Here is an 18,773-nt window from a genome sequence, read left to right as displayed (position 1 = left end):
GGTCTGTCTAGTGAGGGGATCTGGGAGAAGGGGTTGCGTGTGCAGTAGCCTCAAAAAAAGAGACAACCGGGTTTTTGACAAGAGCCAAACGTCCAACTGGAACTTTGAGATGGCAAATGTGTAGCAAGAGTGAGTGAATGATGAACTAATCTAGCGTGACGGGGAGGGGTTACCCCATGAGGTTTACTTATTCCGAGGTGTGGAGGGGCGTTTATGTGGTGAGCGAGAGCCACTTTCACTCATACGAATGTGATGCATATGCTTGCCTTGGTTGGCTTGGCTTACCCTTACCTTACCTTATTTTGCCTTACATGAGTGTAGTCTGGTTCAATTTTGCATGGGGGTGTTTATGGAGAAGGTCGGATAATTGTGAAACGCACCAAGAAAAAAAATAAGTAGATTATCGATTATCGCTATCTGTTGTCTCAGTCTGACTACCGCTGCTCTTTGTCTCGGTTACAAGGTTCCTATTGAAGACTGTGGGAATCTTGATGATGAGCTGAATACCATCATAGGTGGACTTGACGTCCAGGAACAGCTCGTCAGGCCTTGGAGCACCTGGTGGCTTTGGGTTTGCAGTGTTAGTTGTGCCGGTAGTCCCAGCACCCTGGGCCTGTTCCCTTTCCTTGTCCTTGTTCTCGGAAAGTTTGTCGGTTCCGTCTTGGGACGGCATCGGCTTGTCGAGCTTGCCAATCCTGTTCCCCTGGTCATCATAGATGTTTCCCTCATCATCGACTTTGAGTCCACCTGCTGCAAGTGGCTTGAGAGCAGGCTTGATGTAGTTCTCGCAGACTTGACCAGCCACTTCACCGTCCTCGTCGAGGACCTGTCCATTCGGCATGACTGGTCGTCCTACCATGGACGGGAGATCGCCTTCTACACGACCGAGGACAGTACCGTCCCAGTCTAGAATGTTGCCAAACTCATCGATGTATTTGCCGTCTAGACCAGCAGCCAACCTTTCAGGTGATTGTGATTGTGTTTTTGAGTGTGCATCTGTTTGGTCTGTGCTCTCTGATACTGGCTTTATCCTTGGTATGCGAATCTCAGGGTTTGAGACTTTTGGTTCAGATGTGCGTCCATTGCGGACAGGAACATTGACCTCGTAAGTGCTGTGCGTAGGATCGCCATCAGGGGTGGGTGATGAAGACATTGGGATGAGATCAAATTGTTCCTGAGGCTGATGATCCTCGTGGCGAGGCTGTAGTTTTTCCTGCTGCTGGTGCTGCTGCTGCGGCTGCGGCTGTTGCTGATCCTGGGCCTGTTTTGGGGGTCTGCTGGGTCTCGAGGTGGAAGGCTGGAATATGGAGATGGCAGAGGAGAGTGCTGACCTGATGCCAGCGCCGTGCCAAAAGGGCTGCTTTGATGTTGACGTGTGGCTGGTAGAGCTTGGTTTGTGCGGGGACATGACGACAGGTAGTAGCAGGCTCTGCATGCATGAAACTTGGAACCTCGAATTGGGGCTTGATTTTTTTTTTTTTAGTGCTGTCCGAGTTTATTAGTTGCAGTGAGAGTCACAGTAACAAGAGAAAAGAGCGGGAAACGCCCCCTATTTCTTAGTGTAAAGTATATCTGACTGAACCCCTGTGTCTAACTAGCTGTAACAGATGAGAGCCGCATTTCAGAAGAAGGTGAGATCAAAAAAACAAGATGTAACTCTGGAAATATTCTGGTCGAGTTTCTCTGATCGTCCGCGCTCGTCACGATCGCGGGCCACCCGGGAACAAGAGGCTAGCAGGGATATGAGCAAGATGAGACAAGACAGTTAAAAAGGTGAACCCTGGTTTTTGAGTGAGAAGAGAGAGTTGATTGGTGGGAGCCGCTACAAAACCTAGTCCCTGCTTCCACCTCGGACCAAGCTTTCTCAGAAGCTGGTTCCTGGCTGGAACGGCAGGGCTAGACTCGAAGAGGATGGTGTTGAGGTGGCTTGCGTGGCACTATCGTGTGTGGCTTGCCAGTTGCCAACTACATCCTTGTCATTTGATGTAATCTGACGTTTTGGTTAGTTTCGGGGAATTTCAACTGTCATGTTATTTTCGTCACTCTTTTCTCACTCAGTGTGAGGACTGCAAATATGTACTATTATACGGTGCTTACATAGAGGCAGAGACAGAGTGAGAGTAGAGAGTGAATGCTTTTGGATTCATGTAATATATAATGTTGTAGTGTTGTATTTATCCCTCCCAGAAGCAGCAGTAAACCATCATTAATAAACACCATGTTGCGCCGCCACAGATCGTCGTGCTGTTGTACTAACAGTAACATTACATGGGTACCATCATGACATGAACAGAACAAAGCCAAACATAAACATAACCGAGACAAATAGTGACAATCTCTTCTAGTTTCTGCACAGCGCAAAGCAATTAGCCTCTGCTTGTCAAACACACGGTGGCGTCTATCCCGTTCTGGAGATTTGCAAGCCAAGTAAGATACGACGGCCACAGGGAGGTTAAAGGAAAGATTGGAGGTTATCACGTACAGTAGAGAGAGCTCGAGATCACCGTGGATACGAGCCTTGAGCTGGATCTCAATGTCGAGGTTGAGATCTAGGCGCAGACGCAGCGTGTCCTTGCCAGCATCACCGCCGCCGCCCTGCTGCTGACCGCCCGTGAGACCGCCCAGACCGCCTGTCACGCCGCCTAGGGTGTTGGTCACGCCGTCTGTGACGCCGCCGACTGTGTTGCCCAGGTCTCCGGCGAGAGGCAGCTGGTCGAGAGGTCCTGATCCTCCCTGCTGCTGCTGCTGTTGGGGTGGTGCTTGTTGGCGACGCTTGCTGCCCTTCTTCTTGCTGCGGCGCTCTCGTCGGGGCGCTTCTTCGCTGGACATGGTCTGGTCGTCAGACTCGATGCGGTCCTTTTCCATGGAAGACATGATGATGATGAATTAAAAGAGTCGCTTGCTTAGAGATGAGTTGGCGATGAATGTAGTGTTGATGTTGGTGTAAATGGATTAGTTTCTCACTAAAAAAGTACAGGTTTGAAGAAATTAAATTAACTTAAAGAAACGGACGTGATATAAGTTTGAAACTACGCAAAACCTCATAACAGGATTTAGACCCCCATGAGGTCATGATCGCGATGAGAATCCAGTAAAATACCCTGCTCAACCCAGCCCACTTTATGTGACTTGACCCCTCCACTACAACTTCTGTCTCCCTACCACTACAGTACACCACAGTATGGAGTACTCCAACTTGCATTAACGGCCATTAACGGTCTGCCCCAGACGCTCAACTCACTAGACTACCCCAGTCCCAGTTAAGTCATATCATGCTATTTCTTGACATAACTGCTTTCCATGCCGAGCTGTGGTCTTCTCCTCAGTCTCACTGGCTGACATCTCTCCTCATCGTCAATCTCCTCCTCAATATCACCCTCCGGGTCCCAATATACAGCCCATTTCCCTTCCTCGTCCCGCACCGCCACAAAGGAATCATGATCTCCCTGGAGCGTCAGGAAGCGTTCATCTGCTGTCCAGCCCCAGGGTCCTATGACGTGCCCGATGGTGTCCTTCTTCCCCCCAAAGGTCACCATGTGCGTGTCCTTGTCCACGAATATCCAGTTCAGCGCTGGGGGGTCGTCGGATACCATGCTCACCAGCCCCAGGTGCCCTTCCTCGCTGGGATACTTGAAATACCAGCCTAGAAATCTGTAGCCTTGCACGGGGGCATCTGAGAGGTTGAGATACATCTAATGTTTGTGTGAGTATGTACCTTGTGAGAGAGGAAGGGAACTCACCTTCTTGTCCACGAGAACTCCTTGGCCAACCTCTTCTATCTTTCCATTCTGCTGCAGCATGAATGTGAGGTGGAACTTTTCTTGTTCCTTGCTCATGCTCTCATTCTGTCTCTTCTGTGCACTCACGGCGTTACCCACGCCTGTAACGGTCGGGATAGCCGTGATGGCAAGTAATCCGATAACCATGTTTTCCTGATCTGTTCTTTTGGACTTGTTTTTTTTTTTTTTTTTGCCGCGTATCGTATTGTGAAAGGGTATGTTTGACAGCAGCAAGACTCTCTCACCTTCACTGCATGACGTCCAGTCCACTTTGTAGGATCTTGACCCATACTTTTCCCAACACCAGCCACACGCATATAATCATGATCCCTGCAACCTTCTACACTCCCACCCCGATCACGCGAAGCTAGGGGGAGGGGGGTAACGTCATATGGCCAGGATTGGGGTGCCATTTTTTACGTCACTTTGACCTGTCACGCAGAAATTCGTTTCCAATCCCATCGCAACGATAGAAACCGGTTCTTCAAGGGTTCGAGGTCGGGATGCAATGACACTTATTGCGTCAGTCAAGCATCTTCAACAGGTTTCGGACTCGACACGTATTAATCTCAAAAACCATGCTTGGAACTTTAGTATAGAAAATCTTCAACTTAATTATTACATGTTAGCAGCAAGCAAATAAGCCATTGTTTTTTGAAGCCCATTGTTCATTCAGCGAACTAAATACCAGCATACACAACCATGTCTTCTCCATCTCAGCAGGTAAGCTGTACTACGAGTTTGTATCTTCCGATCGGGAATTAAATTCCTCTAGGACTCGCAGAAACGAGACGAATCTCAGGCTCCTCAGTCTCCTGGCCAAGGCCAGAACCAGCAGGAGCAGGGCAACGACAGCAACCCTTTCAACCAGAACCAGAACGAGGGCCAGCAAGAGGAGCAGAACCAGAACCAGGGCCAGGGACAAGAGGCTCAACAGCAACAGCCAGGTCAAGAGTCTGAGTCCAAGCCCGAAGATGCTAAGGACGAGTCTAAGCCCGACACCGAGAATGCAAAGGCTGAGACGCCTGGCGATAAGGAGGATAAGCCTGAGCAACCTGGTCAGGCCAGGCCCGAAGAGCCCAAGGCTGAAGAGTCAAAGCCCGATGAGTCCAAGCCAGAGGAATCTAAGCTCGAGGACTCAAAGCCTGAAGAGGCCAAGGCAGACGACAAGAAGCCCGAGGAAGTAAAGAAAGAGGAGGACGAAGCCGAATCTAAGCCAGAGCAAGCAAAGTCCGAGACCCAAAAGACCGCCCAGGAGGCCAAGCCCAAGCAGAAGCGCCAGCCCGTCAAGGAAGAAAGCGAGGACGAGGACGACTCTGAAGACGACGACGATGACTTTGACTCTGAAGATGATTCCGAAGAAGACTCCGAGGAAGATTCCGAAGACGACGAGTCTGAGTCTGAGTCCGAAGAGGAGAACGAGCCCGCTACACCTCCCCAACAGGCTGAGCCAGGCCGCAAGGGCGGAAGACGTGGAAACGCAAAGGCCGCCGATGTAAGACGTCGACGCCCCGCATGGCTCGACGAAGAATCTGACGATGAGGGCCGCAAACAGTTTTCGAGGCAAGACCAGCAATTGCAGCAGCAGCGTCAACAGCAGCAAATGCAACAGCAGCAGCAACAACAACAGCAACAGCAACAGATGCAACAGCAGCAGGGAGGCGGCGGTAAGAGCGACGCCCTCAGTCTGCATCTCGAGCTTAACCTCGAGATCGAAATCGAGCTCAAGGCTAGAATCCACGGTGATCTCACACTGGCACTACTGTAAGTTTGACTTATACCCCCCATGCTGCGGACCCTTTCTATCTTTTGTCCGCCTTTCTCATCTGACAAGTGCATAGCCAATAGTGACATGTAATTTTGCAGGGAAGGAGCATAAGTATAAAAACTCTAAGAATGCTATTATTAATTCGGAGACGACGACGACGAACGACGAACGATGTTTTTCTCACGTCTTATATTATATCTAGCGGCGTTTTGGGGCATGAAGTTTACGACTTCGTTCATTTTTGTTTATATGTACTCTGTATAGTAGGAGTAAATAAAGAGTTGAATTTGGGTTTATCTTGTTACATGTTTCTCAGAATTGTGTGATACGTGACACTTGCGGGTGAGGACATGATCCGGTTCTACAGATCACATCTCAGTAATCGCTGTCAATAGTTGTTGTCGGTAATACGTAGTTCATGTCTCGGTTATAAGCCACAAGCTAAATTCTTAGATCGATCGTGATAAGATCTCAACGGTTTTTTTGTCGATAGTGTCGTTGCAAGCGGGAGATCTACCGCAAGCGATGATGTCGATGAGGCTGAGGCTGGTGATGAGGCTCGGGTCGTGGTCTGTGGCACACACGGGAACGGATCCAAGCTTTTGGGTCGGGTTCGTGCTTTTTGAAGTGAACCAACGGATCTCGTGATGGAGTGATAAGATCGTCGTTATCATATGGTGACACTCGTACGAGAGGTCATCTCGGGGCCGGGTGATTTAGGGTAACTAACTGACGTGACGTGATGTATGATCTTGAGATGCAAATACGGAATCAGTGATCTAATGGAATACGGTGTTGGCTTGAGTGATTTTATTGGTCTTGTTACCCATTGGCATTGGAATGACTACAGTGGTTGTTATTGTGCTGCAGAACCTTAGAGACATTTCCGCTCATTACCAATTGAGGCATCCCACAATCATGGGCAATCAGAACCATCGCCACACTTAATCTCTTTCCAATGCTTTAATAAACTCAATTCTAATTATTTAAAACCGGACTTATCGGTACTCGCCAAGAATTCCATACTCACTATTTCCGATCTCATAATCATCACTGTAAATTCTTCAGTGCCTTCGGTCTGCTTAGAGGTGGCGTCCAGGCAGTGCAAGTGACGTATTACAAAGCAGACGCCGAAAGTCCCCGAACACGATAGCATCACTCAATCTACGCGACAAAAAGAATCGCCCTCTTGCTTACCAACTCTACACCTATAAAACAAATATCTCCCCATATCATCTTATCGTTTACCATCACGTCATTTTACATACAATCGCAAACCCAAACTCAAAACCCACACTTAGATACTTCTTTCAACAACCGTGACAATAACGTCTCCAACGAATCCATCGCCACTTCGCTGCTGTACAAACATGGCAGACTCTCCCATGTCCGACAGCGAGCAGTCCTGGCTCACACTATCAATCACACACCGAAAAGTTACTTACGAACTCTCATTCCCCGAAGATGCGACGATTACAGACCTTTTCAACGAGATTGAAGCGAGTCTCGATATTCCCGTCGCAAACCAAAAGATCATCGCCCCAAAGACTCCTCTCCTCAAAGCGCCCTTCAAGAACCCCGATATGCCCCTCCTCGACCTCAAGGGCAAGCATCTGACCCTCATGGGCTCTGGCGCTGCGGAGATTCAGCAGGTGCAGGATATGGCCGAGCGCGTTGCGAAGCGCAATGCTGCGAGGATGGCGCAGAGGAGTAAAGCACGTCATGCGACGACGACGCGCCGAAATCCACAAGACTCGCAATATACATTTCTTCAAGTCCGACCACTCCAAGGCCTGCCGAACCCAGACCGCAGCCAGAAACTTCTTCTGCGACTGAAGGAAGACCCTGGTATTCGCGCTGCCATGACGAAACACAAATTCGCTGTTGGTCTCCTTACAGAGATGGAACCTCTTTCGCATACGCAAACAACACATGAGGGAACAAGTCGCATTCTGGGATTGAATCGCAATCAAGGCGAGGTCATCGAACTACGATTACGAACAGATGCGCACGATGGATATCGCGATTACAAAACCATTCGCAAGACATTGTGCCACGAACTGGCGCATAATGTTCATGGTCCGCATGACAGGAACTTCTGGGACTTGTGTCATCAGATCGAGAGAGAAGTTGACGCTGCGGATTGGAAATCAGGCGGACATACGATTGGCGAAACATCGCGATATACTGTTTCTGGACGTGATGAGGAAGAGGAGGATTATCCTGAGGACTTTGGTGGTTGGACTGGTGGTGAATTTGTGTTGGGAGGAGTTAAGAACAATTCTACTGCTGGGATGAGTAGACGAGAGGTACTCGCCCAAGCAGCGCTTGAAAGGCAGAGAAAGGAGGTTGATTCCGAGCGGAAGGTTTTGGAGGAGCAAAGACAACGAACACCACCAGGTGATGAATCCAAGTAACTAAATGACATTTCGGACAGCGAGGCGTAGGAATACCCATAGAAGGCATGGCACAGCATAGCATAAGCAGGCGTTAGCATTACAATCTGATACACTATTTCCATACAATCGTGGCTCAATAAGGAAGAGGATCCAAGTTCAACCCCTCAACACTAAACTTGAACGCATCGTTTCGCGAATAACTCCCCGCAGCATCAAGATCAAGACGGCCCCTGATACAATCACGGAAATCAACATCCGCAAAGATCAACCCATCAGGATCCTCCCACTGCGGTCCAGCAATGACATCTCCAAACGGCGAAACAATCGATGAACCTCCACGCGAAAGAAACCCCGCTTTTCCAGAAGAAACAGCGCTCTTCGCAGGAGGAGGTTGAGTGTTCGTACCATCATCATCACACCCCAACACAATCTCATTCCCATCCTCATCAAACACCGACTTACGTCTTCTTCGACTCGGCGATTTCGGCAGCGCAATCTCAAATCCCTCCTCTGTCATACACGACCCACGACGCTGTCTCACACCGTTTGTTTCAGAGGAAGTGGTGCTCTTGGGAACGCACATGTTGCTGCTGACGACGAAACAGCGTCCTTCAACACCGACTGTTCGCATGAGACCGAGCCATGCGTCGCGGTTATCGGCTGTAGGCGCGAGGTAGAGATTGATGTTTTGAGCGTAGAGGCTTTGGCGCAGAAGGGGCATGTAGTTCTCCCAGCAGATTGCGGCGGCGAGGTTGATGCGTATGCCGCGGATGGTGGTTGTTACGGCTTGGAGCGTGCTGGGGGAGCCTTGAGCCCAGATGAGGCGTTCAGAGCCAGTCTACAACCGTTAGTTCACCTCATATCATAATAGAGTAGAGGGGGGTTCTTACAGGAAGGACTTTGCGACGCTTTCCAAGCATACCGCCCTTGGGACAAACATAAACAACAGAGCAATACAAGCTCCCACCAGCTTTCTCAATACAACCCACCACGATAAAAACACCTGTATCCTTCGCAATGCGCTCTAGTTCCTCCCGTGAGCCATCACCACGGACTTCATCCTCCTCACCAAGCTGTCTCTTCGCCCACTTGATCCCCGCACCACCACCGCCAGGTCCAACGGTATCGCCGAGATCAATGGCTGAATCGAAGTAACGAGCGAATTCATCGCGTCCTTCTGCACTGCGATTACCAATCTCACAGCCGAAGGAGCTGCCGCGGGGATACCCGCCGATGAAGGCCTCGGGGAGGAGGAGGATGTCGATGTGGGATGAGGATGCGCGCTGGGCGAGGGTGTCGATGAGGGCGATGGTAGCGGAGGTGGAGGATTGGGTGCCTGGGGAGGCGGTTCCAAGACGGATATGACCAGCTGCAGCCATTTTGTATCACTTAAAACATAAACACAGACACAGACACAGAAATATGCAGTTGGGGTAGAGGAGTAGTTATATAAGGTAGATCAGGTGAGGATGGCATGCTCAGCAACGAGCGGGGCAACTAAACCAAGCCAGTCCATTTCTACACAGTATTAAATGTTTCAATGTTTAACCCAGCGGATGCCTCGGCGCCTCTTTTTCAGCATTGGTCTGTAAGATAAACAGTCAGAGTTCGTTGAAAGCTGAGTGAGAAGTTGGGAGCTAGACCATCTTTGAAGCTACCCCGCATAGACATGGAGATATGCGGCCCGCTGCGGCATCATGGCTTCGGGCTTCGGATCCGAAGCGGGAGGCGATGTCGGATGAGATATGATACAAGATATGTCTTGTGAAGAGTGGATAGAACTTATTGTGATGAGTCTAATTGATAATGGGAACAGGAGTTAGTCACTCGTCTCGCCGACATCGAACCTAACGCTCATCAAGGCACTCTTACAGTGATGAGAACCGTTGTGGGAGACATTGGTCAAGCACAAGCGATATACACTGGGGCCTCGAGTGAAACTTTGTAAATGCCATCAAGGTGAGGATCGTCATCTTGGAAGACGGTTGTTGCCCGGTGGATATCGCATGCCTTGTAAGTCCTTATCAAACCATGCAGAATAGTCTATAACAAGTTTCGTTCTCTGTAGCTGTGACAGTTTGCTCAATTCATCATAACTCTTTATACTTTTCTTACATGCCCAGGGTATTCTTCCACACAGCTCTATCTCCTCCTCGTACTTCGTGTCGTCGCAGGCGCCGGCTCAAACGCATCATCATCCGAAATCTCATCATCGCTAATCTCAACAGCCTTACTCTGCGTACCGCCCTTCTGCGACTGTGAAAAGTTCAACTTTGTCTGCCGTGTATTCTTACCCGCTCCTCGAGTCGCCGGTGTCTTGGCGGTGCTCTTCGCAGCGGTTCGTCGCGTCTTTGGTGGAGGAGGTGCGGGTTCTTCTTCTGATTCCATAATCACGTCTTCTTCCTCGTCTTCACTGTCTTCAAATGCCTTGCGGCCTCGTCCCTTTGCCGGGGCCTTTTTGGCTGGTGCTGCTTTTGTGGCGCGTGTTGCTCGTTTGGCTGCTGGTTTCTTCGCAGGTGCAGGGAGCGGCTCATTGTCGTCCATCAAGTCCATGTCATCGTCTTGCTGTGTTGCCTTGGCTCGTCCACGTGCAGTCTTGCGTGCTGGCGCAGGTGCGGGTGCAGATGCGCGTGAAGAGGTCTCGGCCTGTTCATCCTCATATGTCCAGGCATCTGGCTCATTCTCCCAGCTACCATCAAAGTCACTGTCCCAGGTCGCTGGCTTTGGCTTGAGAACTCGCTTCCTCTCCGCTCGTGCTGTCTGCATGCCGCTAGCTTGCTGCTGCTCGATCCTTGTTCGGTAGATATCCATGGCACTGTTGAGGTCTTCGTCGTCCGACTCCAAGCCCAGCATGGATCGGACTTGTCCCGTTAGGTGCTCTGAAACAAACAGCTCCATCGCGTGCTTGTCATCCTTTGTCACGAATTGAGTTACAGCATCACCAAAAGGTCCTTGAGGAAGGACCTTGAGTGATTGCGCTGATAGAAAGTCTTGCACTAGATTCTCCACCTTGACCATGTCATCAGCACCATCGAGTGCCTCAAGAGCGTCTGTTGGGTTGGCAGCATTCGCCTTGCCTGGACGTTGTCAGTAAATTGTCTACCGAGCTGCGACAGTAACCTACGCTGTGACGTCTTTTTGCGGTAAAAGTAGACAACATCATTCGTGTTGGCCACCTTACCAACAAATCGATTTGAGAACCTCTGGGGATTCTCAACCTCAAACTGGCCACCTTCCGTGGCTGTGTACTCCACTTTCAGACGAATTAGCGGAAGAGGTCGTTCTTCTAGAGCCTCTTCGTCTGTCTGGATGGCCTCCCAATCCGCATTGGCCTCCTCGATCATCTCCTCAACCACCTCCATCAGTCTTCGTGTGACTTCCTGGCGATTATCCTTCTTCTTGTCAAGTCCTTTGAAGCGCTTGTCCTGCGCAAGGATGACTTCCCGTGTGACAAAGGGACGCACACTCTTGAGAGGAAGCTTGTCGACCTTGAAGTCTTTGCCGGTCACGCTCACAATAGCAACGTGCTTCTGAACCGCCTCACCGGGCACCAGTGAAGTTGCGACAGATGAGCCGGGCTGCATGACGTGAAAGCCTGTTTCGGGGTTCTGTGTAGGGTCGATCAAACACTCGTGCTCGTGACCCCAGACTACAAGATCCAACCAGTCAGGCAAGACATTCTCGGGGAGGTAGGATGTGGCTGTATGGGCATGGTGATTTTGGTGAACAGCCAACAAGTTGAACCAGTCAGCCATCTGGGTTTCAGGCCGAAACCACTTGACTTTATGATCCCGGAAGGTACGGAACATGCGCTCATCTCGAACATTGCTCAACCCAAACAGGGCAAGCTTTGTAAGACCCTTCTGTAGCAGAATCGGCTTGGCCTCGATGTTGTCTGCCTCGGGGACACGGCCGTAGTAATTGAGTAGCCCGCTCGCTTGTAAAAGATCAAGCGAACAGTAGTTACCTTCACCGGAAGGATCATCATGATTGCCATGGATCGAAAAGACAGGAATGGAAATGTTGATGTCGGGATCTTCGTAGTTGACATGCGTGAATGCACCTTCAAAGACAGATGCAGCATCGGAGAGGAATTCGAGAGGACAAGGTTTCATGCCCAGGCAGTTTTGTCGGAGTGTACGCATGACTTGGTACAGGGACTTTCGGGAGGGTTTGTTGTCGTGAAAGAGATCGCCAGCGAGGAGAACCATATCGACCTATTCATGTTAGAAGTCATGATTGATATCAAGGGCGATGGGTCGTACATCTTCAGTCCGGGCGAGGTTCAAAATCTCATCGAAAGTTCTCCAACTATCATCCCTACGAATCGGGTCTCGCTCTTCATAACCGACATGATTGTCGGTCGCAACGAGGATACGAATGGTATCCGCCTCTACGGTTGTTAGTAAGAGCAGCAGAAATACCAGGTTCAAAGAAAGACTCACCGGTGAACTCGGGCATCTTGTACAGCTTACAATTTGTGTGACACAATCGAGCTGTGACGTGTGGCCTAATTAGGTGTGGATGAATGTGCTTTACGCGGGCTGTTTCAGTGAGACGCGAGCAGTAGCTGGGAAGGTGACGCGCCCCAATGCGAGGTCACGTGCACCTCAGCTTTACACCTCCACAGCCTAACAATGGCCCTGATCCCAAAAGTGATTGCTCATCTTTTTCCGAGCTGTCAGAATAATATCGAGTCCTTCCAGAAAAGCAAAAGCAGCAAAGGGCGGGTTCTAAACTCTGACGCCAGCCGTTGAATGGCAGCGGGATCTTGCAGCAGGTGTCAACCCCGAGTCAGTGATTGATTGATTGATTGCGCAGGTAAAAGACTATTTGATCAACATCAGACCACGTTTCGACCCATCATCTCAGCGCTAATAAGGTCTCGGTCTCGTTCCGCACTAGACTCGGTTCCTGTTCCTGAAGTTTCCCACAGGCGATGTTACCATTGCACGTTTAGTTTAATGCATGGAGAAAAACGGACGTTGGGTTCACTGTAACATTGTGTTTCTGCACCTCGATACGCGAATCAGCAAAACCTCCACTCTCATGTCCCTATATCGTGAGGGATATTGATAGGATGAATTACGAGATGCACGGTTGTAAATTGAAAAAGCTTGGCTGATCAAGAATGAGGCCATTATCATCAGCGGGATGTGGAGATTTTGGTCCACCTGCTGCGCGTGCGTCCTGAGACTCGCGATCTCGACCTTGTAAAGTTGATCCCAACAACGTGGCACAGCCATCTCTCCTTTCGTTTCTTTTTCTTTCGTAGTAGTATTCACAATGCAAGGGGATATCGATGTGTATTTGCTTTTTATATGTTTCAGTCCTCGGTGGCTGTTTATTTTCTCTCACATAATTCTCCTTCCGTTTTCATCTTTCTTCAACTTGTTAACACAGACCATGCTCTGCCCCGACCAACATCATCAGATGCTTCATTTGGCTTGTCCCGTATGCCCGAAACTACTACCTTCCTGGTCGACTCACATACAGTAAGCAAGAACAAAAAAGAGCTCAAACCACCTTTACTTGTCATGATCCTAGCTGTCCAATCCCTGGAAAAACATGCAGCTCACGGACCCGTGGGTGCTGGATGAGTGATTGCGACACAAGATACGATTGGCTTGGACTTTAGCTTCGATCCTTTTACAAGACGCCAATTGCGATTTAGTAATTCAGCAGCTCCAAGGCTGGTCCTTGACGACGCCATCGTAAGATCCATTATACCTTGTTGATGCTCCCGCGATCACACCTCCGCTTTCAATATCCGCATCTAAGCAACCAACTCCTATTCCAATCACTCGACCCCTTCTCCGCTTGAGGGGGCGAGTAGTACTTATCTACATACGTTGTTCATGATTCCACGTTTCAAGGCCTCTGCTGTTCTTATATCACTGTCCAACTTTCGCTGTTCAAATCCTTCTTGTCCAGCTTGTACAGCAACCATCCCTACACTCGCCTTATACCCACGTCCCTGGACTTACAGCCTAACTTGATCATCATATCATACCATGCATCTCGTTGCCAGGATGGACCGGGATGTCCTCCACGGAGGGAATATCTGGTCTCCCAGCCCAATCTTCCAGACGGAGGTTCCTTTCTTTTGGCGGAAGCGACGGCAGCTTTCCATTGGCGATCTTCCCGTCGAGATCTTTACCGCCATATGTCGCAATCTCTGTGTGCATTGCCAGCATGCACATGTCGTCGATCTCCCGCCAGATGAGATCGACCACGCCATTGAGGCTCAGCAGGCATTATCTCGCTTGAGCCGCACGTGTCGACGTTTTCGAAATACGGCTCAGCCTATCTTGTACCACTGTTATCACTCAGGACGACAGTCGGATTCTTCGAGTAGTCCTGAGTGGTGGGGTGATACTGATGCAAGGAGACGAGAAGTTGAGACTCTCGAGGGGTTTCTTCGTACTCTTCTTGAGAGACCTGACTTGGCTAAACATGTTCGTGCTTTGGCATTCTTTGCGTTGAGAGAAGTGACTGCTCGTCAGATCTCTGAAGAAACGCAGGCTCTCTTTCGACAAGCTGGTGAGCGCGCTGGTTTTCGTGCTCTGCCGTCTTATGAACATGTTGATTCAAAGTGGTTGCAAGAAGCTTCCATTATGGCTGCGCCTTTCGTGGAGCAACTACTTATTTACCGATCATCACAAGAAGGGCTACAGTACATAAGAGACTCCCCTTTCTACTTACCAAATCTCAAGTATCTAGTATTGCCAGGCCAGGGCAAGAATCCTGACGAATGCTGCCACATTCAACAAATGCAGGATGTCCTAGCCAAAGCACAGAATCTTGAAGTGTTGGCAGCCAGCGATGCAGACTGCGGGACAGACATCCCCCTTCGTGAACGCTTCCGCTCAGAACCATGGGACACTGCCCTCGCAAGTCTCCGCCGCCTATCACTACACGGCCTAGACCCCGATAATCTCGCCAAAATCCTTCGCCGAAGTCCAGTTCTCGAAGACCTCGAATACTTCTGCGATATGGATAAATATACTGTTCTCCAACATCACCACCTCACCCCCGTTAGTCAATCATTACGGCGATTATGCTACACCAGCACAACGTGGGAGCACACATCCGGCGGCGCACAAGATATCATCGAACAAGTATCTATGTTCCTCCGCTGGGACTCATCACTCCGCGGCGACGCCAGCTTCGTCGACTTTCCCCGTCTTGAGATCCTCGAGATTGAACAACTTCTCCTTTACGGTCCTGTTTTCGACGATGAAGAAGAGCGAGAGCAAAGATTCGAAGCGATGAAAGATATTGGACCTGAGATTTTCATGGCGAGTCTCCCTTCATCATTGCAGATTCTTCATATAGGAATGGTGTTGGCTTGGCCAGAAATGCACCGAGACCTACTTGGCATGGCGAAGAAGGTATATCGGTTTCAGAACTTGAGTGTCGTCGCTGTAGATCCTTATGAAGTCCCGCCAAAAGAAGAGATCAAAGAACTTGAAGATGCTTTTGCATCAAAAGGCATTGTTTTTAGAATAGGGCAGACGACACAAGTTCCCTTTGGGAGGGGCATGTTGGGTGTCAGACCAGGACACCCTGAGAGATCGAGTGAAGGAGATCTCAAGTTTCCGTTGAATCATAGAAATCCGTCATATCTGGACTTTTTGGACTTTTAGATAATAAATATGTCTACGAGTTAAGAACATGCAATGAGATTACTCGGTGAAATTACGTTGCTGATGGATGGAGTAATGGCCTGATGTCGCTATCTCATGATGCGATTTCGGCTCATTTAACGACTATATGATACTATCATCTCCTCCATAGCCGTGAGTTTGGCATGTGGCTTCTAGTGACGATAAACTACCGGGACACTCTCTAGCCACACATGTGAGGTCGAAATATCGATGTCTACAAGTGATAAGAATTGGATGACTCTTGGGGAAGTTGGTTGGCAATATCGACATGTTCGCCAAGACTTATGACAACCGACACTGACAAAACGACTAAAGAGTCAGATTGACTTTCATCTGTTCTCTCAGGTACTATCAGTCGAGCTCTTTGCCTGTGGGCTGGCGAGAGTGACTCTACAATCCAGCGATAGGTTCGCCGGTGTACGCTTTAACTAGGTATACGGGTGGTGTTGAGACTTCTATGCATCTCGCGGACTTTGGCCTCCTCGGGGAGTGCCTTCTAATTGAAGTCGTCCACAACTTGAGTTCAATTGACTCGAGTGAAGATACACCGAAATGGTACAATTGTCGAACGTCATTTTAGCACACGTTGGGAGTTAACTTTTAGGTTGGAAACATGGTTCATGAATTGTTGAATGTGGAAGATAATATTCATCTTGACTACATACGCTCATTATCCGCGAACGGGCATCTTCATATACACTGTAAACATCCGATAAAGGACGCATCTAGAACAACCAAGAGACGAAGGTCTTGTAGAACCATCCTCCACGGTTGGGACCCTCGGCCTCACGCTTAGCGGCCTGAGCAGCCAAGAACTCCTCCTCCTCACGATCAATAACATCCTTTCCAGTGTAGAAGTCGGCCTCATGGGGCTTGACACCGCGAGACTTAGTGATGAACTTGTGGCCAAAGATGAGGATCAGGTACACGGGAATACCAAGGTAACCAGTGATGAAAGTCTTGTACTTCTCACCACCAAAGATCTTGCCAGTCTCTTGATCCCTGACGAAAACGTCGTAGTTCTTGGTGAGGGCGATGAGAATGCACATGGAGAGAGCAGCGATGGATCCCCACATGCCGAAGGGGGCGACGTAGGGAAGAGCTTCGTTGGCGAGGCCTTGGGCCTTCTTGGCGCGGCACCACCAGATGTGAGTTGTGAGGATAGAGATCCAGGACATGAGACCGAAGATGGTGGTGAGGTTGACGAAGTAACCGAAAACCTTGGTCGAGTCGTCTGCAACGTTCATGAAAGCCAGGAGACAGAACGAAGCAGACATGGCAAGGGCGTAGATGGGAACACCGTGCTTGTCAGTCTTCTTGAAGATAGCAGGGGCTGAACCGTCGGAAGCAAGACCGTAAAGAGTACGGCTAGCAATGTACAGATCAGAGTTGGAGGCGGAGAAGACGAAGACGCAGATACAAGCGTTGACGATGTGAGGGAGGACCTTGACACCAGCGATATCGGCAGCGACGACGAAGGGAGAGGCAGAAGCACCGGTCTTGGCCTTGTTGGCAAAGGCAAGCTCCTCGGAGTTGTAGGGGACAATCATTCCGACGAGGAGGACGGAGAGACAGTAGAAGAAGAGGATTCGGTAAAAGGTCAGCTTGATGGCGCGAGGGACGGTCTTGCGGGGGTTCTGAGCCTCAGCGACTGTTACACCGACGAGCTCAGTTCCGAGGTAGGCAAAGGTAGCATTGACCATGCAGGACCAGAAGCCGAGGAATCGTCCAGCGTCGCCAGTCATGATATAAGGCTTGAAGGCGCTGTTTTCGTTAGCAAGGCTCAGAGAGAAAGAGTAAAGAGTTGGGGAACATACCCAGGGTTGCTCCAGTATCGGAAACCCTTTCGGTCATGGTCAGGACCACCGCCAAGAGCGAGAACCAGAGAGAAGAGGATGATTCCAATGATGACGATGACCTTGAACGAAGAAAGCCAGAACTCGAGTTCACCGAAGAATCGAATGCCGAAATAGTTGATGACGCAGATGGTGACTAAAAAGATGGCGATAAAGACACCTGGATTGACTGTGTCTCGATCAACCCAATATTGAATGACCAACGCAGCAGCAGTGAGTTGATTAGGCGTGACGATGATGTATTTGAACCAGTAACTGAACCTGTTAGCTCGCGTGACCTCTAAGATGTCAGAAATACAATACTCACGTCCAACCAAGCGCAAAGCCAAGCGAAGGATCACAGAATCGAGAAGCATAACCAGTGAAACCAGCAGACATGGGGAGCCAAGCAGCCATCTCACCAAGCGCAGCCATGACGAGGAAGACGACAAAACCAACGAGCGTATAACAGATGAAGACAGAACCAGGACCAGCTTGAGCCAAAGCCTTGCCAGTGCCGACAATAAGACCAGTACCGATCGCACCACCGATAGCAATCATGGTGATGTGACGGGCCTTGAGACCACGGTGCAGCGACGTCTCAGCGCTGGTCTCGAGACCGCGAATGTGACGATCCTCACCGACCCCGAGGTCTTTGGTGGGAGCTGCAGAGGCATCGTAGCCGAGATCCGTCTTCTCGACGTCGTTTCCCTTTTCGACGCCGCTCATTGTGATGATTGGTTAAGCCAAGAGGATTGAGATAAAGGGCCAAGCTGCCAAGTGTAAAAGGCCAAGCTGCCAAAGAAGAACCAAGCTTTGGGGATCTTAAAGCCAAGGACCTTGGCGATATTGTGTGTTAGATTCCCCAACGTTGCACGAAAAAAAGATGGCGGGACAAGAAGAGGAGAGAAGGAGAGGGATGAGCACAGCTATATACCGAATACGTCTCACTCTTACTCTGATTCAACCACACACGAATAACCAGGCTGCTATCAAATTTTATCATTGTAGAAAATGCCAAGACGACCCGATGCTCAAAGTGGCAGCCCATGTAATGCTCTCGATGGAACCCTAGACGGACAGACAGAGTCAGACATACGCACGCCCGTCCTGTGAAGATCAATCACGTAACCGGGGGTGTTTGTCTGTGAGTGGGAACTTGGAAACCGGGGGTGCTTTAGTGTTGGCTTTAATCCAGAGATCATCGGTCCAACAGTTCTCTCAATGGGGTCAGATCCTATCTCTGCATGTAACATTGTGGCGAGTTGGTGTGCAGTGTGTGCCTCCTCGCCCCAGTTGTGCATTTGTACTGTAATTCTCTG

At 49.8% G+C, this 18,773-nt stretch overlaps 9 protein-coding genes across 9 annotated transcripts; 3 read left to right on the top strand and 6 right to left on the bottom strand.

The window, feature by feature from the left end:
• Window positions 1-379: 379 nt before the first annotated feature.
• On the bottom strand, window positions 380-1,462 carry FOBCDRAFT_213495 (uncharacterized protein). Its single transcript, XM_059609357.1, has one exon. The coding sequence runs from the start codon at window positions 1,433-1,435 to the stop codon at window positions 401-403; it is 1,035 nt and encodes a 344-aa protein (XP_059466636.1). The 5' UTR covers window positions 1,436-1,462; the 3' UTR covers window positions 380-400.
• A 659-nt stretch (window positions 1,463-2,121) lies between these two features.
• On the bottom strand, window positions 2,122-3,040 carry FOBCDRAFT_213493 (uncharacterized protein). The gene is made up of 2 exons (XM_054702999.2): window positions 2,483-3,040; window positions 2,122-2,408 (listed from the first exon to the last, which is right to left on the bottom strand). The coding sequence occupies exons 1-2, from the start codon at window positions 2,872-2,874 to the stop codon at window positions 2,399-2,401; spliced, it is 402 nt and encodes a 133-aa protein (XP_054558974.1). The 5' UTR covers window positions 2,875-3,040; the 3' UTR covers window positions 2,122-2,398.
• On the bottom strand, window positions 3,041-3,992 carry FOBCDRAFT_175105 (uncharacterized protein). The gene is made up of 2 exons (XM_031194777.3): window positions 3,741-3,992; window positions 3,041-3,692 (listed from the first exon to the last, which is right to left on the bottom strand). The coding sequence occupies exons 1-2, from the start codon at window positions 3,924-3,926 to the stop codon at window positions 3,276-3,278; spliced, it is 603 nt and encodes a 200-aa protein (XP_031029515.1). The 5' UTR covers window positions 3,927-3,992; the 3' UTR covers window positions 3,041-3,275.
• A 489-nt stretch (window positions 3,993-4,481) lies between these two features.
• FOBCDRAFT_268124 (uncharacterized protein) lies at window positions 4,482-5,547 on the top strand (the record flags this gene model as incomplete). Its single annotated transcript, XM_054702998.2, has 2 exons — window positions 4,482-4,502; window positions 4,555-5,547. The coding sequence occupies 2 exons, from the start codon at window positions 4,482-4,484 to the stop codon at window positions 5,545-5,547; spliced, it is 1,014 nt and encodes a 337-aa protein (XP_054558973.2).
• A 1,148-nt stretch (window positions 5,548-6,695) lies between these two features.
• FOBCDRAFT_213485 (WLM domain-containing protein) lies at window positions 6,696-8,056 on the top strand. The gene has a single exon (XM_054702997.2). The coding sequence runs from the start codon at window positions 6,918-6,920 to the stop codon at window positions 7,962-7,964; it is 1,047 nt and encodes a 348-aa protein (XP_054558972.1). The 5' UTR covers window positions 6,696-6,917; the 3' UTR covers window positions 7,965-8,056.
• FOBCDRAFT_213484 (carbon-nitrogen hydrolase) lies at window positions 8,057-9,398 on the bottom strand. The gene is made up of 2 exons (XM_031194770.3): window positions 8,837-9,398; window positions 8,057-8,784 (listed from the first exon to the last, which is right to left on the bottom strand). The coding sequence occupies exons 1-2, from the start codon at window positions 9,323-9,325 to the stop codon at window positions 8,080-8,082; spliced, it is 1,194 nt and encodes a 397-aa protein (XP_031029508.2). The 5' UTR covers window positions 9,326-9,398; the 3' UTR covers window positions 8,057-8,079.
• A 628-nt stretch (window positions 9,399-10,026) lies between these two features.
• FOBCDRAFT_284780 (Mre11 DNA-binding presumed domain-containing protein) lies at window positions 10,027-12,469 on the bottom strand. The gene is made up of 4 exons (XM_031194766.3): window positions 12,392-12,469; window positions 12,212-12,339; window positions 11,071-12,163; window positions 10,027-11,023 (listed from the first exon to the last, which is right to left on the bottom strand). The coding sequence occupies exons 1-4, from the start codon at window positions 12,405-12,407 to the stop codon at window positions 10,089-10,091; spliced, it is 2,172 nt and encodes a 723-aa protein (XP_031029504.2). The 5' UTR covers window positions 12,408-12,469; the 3' UTR covers window positions 10,027-10,088.
• A 1,275-nt stretch (window positions 12,470-13,744) lies between these two features.
• FOBCDRAFT_284772 (uncharacterized protein) lies at window positions 13,745-15,595 on the top strand (the record flags this gene model as incomplete). Its single annotated transcript, XM_054702996.2, has 1 exon — window positions 13,745-15,595. Exon 1 carries the CDS (start codon window positions 13,961-13,963, stop codon window positions 15,593-15,595), a length of 1,635 nt encoding a protein of 544 aa, XP_054558971.1. The 5' UTR covers window positions 13,745-13,960.
• A 645-nt stretch (window positions 15,596-16,240) lies between these two features.
• Window positions 16,241-18,630, bottom strand: FOBCDRAFT_213481 (amino acid permease/ SLC12A domain-containing protein). The gene is made up of 3 exons (XM_031194764.3): window positions 17,780-18,630; window positions 17,434-17,727; window positions 16,241-17,380 (listed from the first exon to the last, which is right to left on the bottom strand). Exons 1-3 carry the CDS (start codon window positions 18,178-18,180, stop codon window positions 16,342-16,344), a joined length of 1,734 nt encoding a protein of 577 aa, XP_031029502.1. The 5' UTR covers window positions 18,181-18,630; the 3' UTR covers window positions 16,241-16,341.
• Window positions 18,631-18,773: the final 143 nt, after the last annotated feature.

Source organism: Fusarium oxysporum, chromosome I (genome assembly GCF_013085055.1).
Source record: "Fusarium oxysporum Fo47 chromosome I, complete sequence".
NCBI classification, from domain to species: domain Eukaryota; kingdom Fungi; phylum Ascomycota; class Sordariomycetes; order Hypocreales; family Nectriaceae; genus Fusarium; species Fusarium oxysporum.
Note: the sequence above shows the minus strand (reverse complement) of the source record. Positions and strands in the feature narration are given on the sequence as shown.

Bases quoted from the DNA above. Each gene is read 5' to 3' on its own strand.
- FOBCDRAFT_213495 (XM_059609357.1), bottom strand. From the start codon at position 1,435: ATGCAGAGCCTGCTACTACCTGTCGTCATGTCCCCGCACAAACCAAGC.
- FOBCDRAFT_213493 (XM_054702999.2), bottom strand. From the start codon at position 2,874: ATGTCTTCCATGGAAAAGGACCGCATCGAGTCTGACGACCAGACCATG.
- FOBCDRAFT_175105 (XM_031194777.3), bottom strand. From the start codon at position 3,926: ATGGTTATCGGATTACTTGCCATCACGGCTATCCCGACCGTTACAGGC. The intron at 3,693-3,740 runs GTGAGTTCCCTT...CACAAACATTAG, and splicing joins GAGTTCTCGTGGACAAGAAG to ATGTATCTCAACCTCTCAGA.
- FOBCDRAFT_213485 (XM_054702997.2), top strand. From the start codon at position 6,918: ATGGCAGACTCTCCCATGTCCGACAGCGAGCAGTCCTGGCTCACACTA.
- FOBCDRAFT_213484 (XM_031194770.3), bottom strand. From the start codon at position 9,325: ATGGCTGCAGCTGGTCATATCCGTCTTGGAACCGCCTCCCCAGGCACC. The intron at 8,785-8,836 runs GTAAGAACCCCC...TAACGGTTGTAG, and splicing joins AGCGTCGCAAAGTCCTTCCT to ACTGGCTCTGAACGCCTCAT.
- FOBCDRAFT_284780 (XM_031194766.3), bottom strand. The intron at 12,164-12,211 runs GTACGACCCATC...TAACATGAATAG, and splicing joins ACCTCGCCCGGACTGAAGAT to GTCGATATGGTTCTCCTCGC. The intron at 11,024-11,070 runs GTAGGTTACTGT...GACAACGTCCAG, and splicing joins CCGCAAAAAGACGTCACAGC to GCAAGGCGAATGCTGCCAAC.
- FOBCDRAFT_213481 (XM_031194764.3), bottom strand. From the start codon at position 18,180: ATGAGCGGCGTCGAAAAGGGAAACGACGTCGAGAAGACGGATCTCGGC. The intron at 17,728-17,779 runs GTGAGTATTGTA...TAACAGGTTCAG, and splicing joins GGCTTTGCGCTTGGTTGGAC to TTACTGGTTCAAATACATCA. The intron at 17,381-17,433 runs GTATGTTCCCCA...TAACGAAAACAG, and splicing joins CGATACTGGAGCAACCCTGG to CGCCTTCAAGCCTTATATCA.